The following is a 2,453-nucleotide window of genomic DNA, read 5'->3' on the forward strand; positions in this document are numbered from 1 at the left end:
TTAAGTGGCCCACAGGCTGCTGCATGAAGTCAACATTTCCTGACAGTGACAAAAAGGGGTGCTGACAGAAAGAACACTGTTAACTCACCATTTTCCTTTGACCTTTATTATTATTTTGTTTTGTTTTCTATGCCTACAACACTTACATGCATGGTTAGATTAGGCCTATTCCCTCTTTCCCCATACTGATCCACCTACTGAGTTGGTGTCCAATGGTAAGCAAACAGATTCACAAGATAAAGATGTGTTATTTTCAAAGGTCGTAGGCTATTGATAACCGGACAAGCTTGGCTACTTATTCCTTCAATGTGGTGGATGATGAAACATGAGTTTACTTCAGAGACGCCTGGCAACATGGCACTCCAATGAACATCTGCCTCCCTGCCTCACCTTAACACCAAGTCTCTCTCTCTCTCTCTCTCTCTCTCTCTCACACACACACACACACACACACACACTCACACACTCACTTGCTCACTCACCCGTTGCAATATGAACTCCTTCAGTAGGTTATAACCACACATACCCTGCTCTCCCTCCAGGGTTTTCTGAATATAGGCTATTAAAAGGTTTTGGGCTGCAGTTTTCAATTCTGCGACACATGTTAGTTTGACCATTTCATTTCAGCGTTTCACATCAGAAATTCCATATATCCTTTATCTTCTTCAGTCATTTGCTGGATTGGGTAAATGATACTAAACTAGGTGGGCAGGCTGCTATAGTATTGCGTACACAAGTTAACATGATGCAAGAAAAGCATTCCTTTTGTGAGGAGATATACAATATGTACAATAGCCTACTTTTAGAAGTTGAAATATTCATCTGGCAAGCAGATGAATACTTGAATACTAGTCATCTAACTGCCTTTGGCTCTATGGATATCATGTCCCACCATGGGAGGGTTACCATCTGTGGTTCATAGGCCAGTTGACATGCTGAAAATAATGAAACTGATTTAAAAAAAACTATTCATTGATGATCATGATGTCCAGGGACACTGCTAGGAATTCTCCCTAGCCTCCCTGACAAGATGGGAGTACTTTTCCAGATTATCATCCCTCCTAAACGTACTCCTCCTCTTCCTCCCACTATAGCGCTGATGGCTGCAGAGACTTAAACAGCCACGTTAGCCAGTCTCGGGTCGGAGTCCTGCTCGTAGCGGTAGTGATAGACCTCCATCTGGTCTCGGCACGCCTCTCTGATGTTGTTGAGCCACCGTTTGATGCCCTCCCGGTTGAGGTACAGCACCATTAGAAACACCACCCCGATCAGAGCCAACACGATGCCGAGAAACACATATGAAACCGCTTCGAGGTTCTCGTTCATACAATCCACGTCCTCTCCCCGGAGCTTCTCCAGAGGGATGCCTCTCTTGGCCTCCGGTTCGCTGCACAGGAGACGCCCTGCATCCGGGCACTGGGAGGAGTTCTTCAGCCAGTAATAAAACGCCTCCAGTTCACAGTTGCACCGAAAAGGGTTCAAGGATAAGTAAACGCGTATGCGCCTTTGCTGGTACAAACTGGACACGTTTTCTCCCCCGATGCTCTCTATAGAGTTATTTATCAGCACCAAAGTGTGGAGATTGTAGATATCTAGTCTCACCAACGGCATCGACTTGAGCCCGTTCCCCGCTAACTCAAGTCTGTGAAGGTTGCGCAAACTTTGGGTGCCGAGCGCATTTGAAAGTTGCGCCGCGGCCGGAGACAAAAGAGAGTTATTCAGGTAAAGAGAGCGCAGCTCTAGTAAACCGTGGAAAGCCCTGGCCGAGATAGATACCAATCGATTGTGGCTAAGATCCAGCAAGTGCAAACGGGGGAGTCCCACGAACGCGTACGGTTCAATAGCTTGTATCCCGTTATCGGACAGCGAGAGAGTCGTCATTTCCAACTCTGTGCCGTTGGACATGAACGCACCCCGCTGTAAAGTTGAGATGTTGTTTCCCCTGAGTATCAAGGTGGACGTCCACTCCGGTATGCCTCCCGGTACCTCAGTGTCCTCCACATCACGACAAGTTACTGTCCCCGAGTCTCTGGCACAGATGCAGGACGACGGGCAAGCATCATCCGCTCTGACAGGCGAGAACAACAAACACACCACTGCTGCAAAATATAAACACCACTGATTCCAAATAGCAAAAAGACACTTTGAATTGTCGGCACTGTAAAATATCCACATCTTGCCTCCCATTTTAGTCTCAAAGCAAGTATATGTCGGTATGTCTTGCAAAGAAGGTGACCGATCACAATCCTCTCAGGCATGTAAAGTCGAATCAGTCCGGCGTCGGTCACTTTAGATTGGCCGTCAGAAAAGAAAAGCTGTTTTTAATCCCCCTCATCCTGCTGCTCTGTGCCTCTGAAGAAAAGTGGGGTTTTCTTTACAATATCTTCGCATGGGATCGGTGGAGGAGAGCCGATTGTGGCTGCGTGGAAAGCTGCTGATCCGCGCTCCCTTGG

At 47.2% G+C, this 2,453-nt stretch overlaps 1 protein-coding gene across 1 annotated transcript; it reads right to left on the reverse strand.

Annotated features, from left to right (window-relative positions):
• Nucleotides 1-265: 265 nt before the first annotated feature.
• On the reverse strand, nucleotides 266-2,226 carry tpbgl (trophoblast glycoprotein like). The gene has a single exon (XM_071525274.1). It carries the CDS (start codon nucleotides 2,185-2,187, stop codon nucleotides 1,114-1,116), a length of 1,074 nt encoding a protein of 357 aa, XP_071381375.1. The 5' UTR covers nucleotides 2,188-2,226; the 3' UTR covers nucleotides 266-1,113.
• Nucleotides 2,227-2,453: the final 227 nt, after the last annotated feature.

Source organism: Centroberyx affinis, unplaced genomic scaffold (genome assembly GCF_046629955.1).
Source record: "Centroberyx affinis isolate AG114_WGS23_722 - 3 ecotype Tasmania unplaced genomic scaffold, CSIRO-AGI_Caff_v1 ptg001279l_1, whole genome shotgun sequence".
Taxonomy (NCBI): Eukaryota; Metazoa; Chordata; class Actinopteri; order Beryciformes; family Berycidae; genus Centroberyx; species Centroberyx affinis.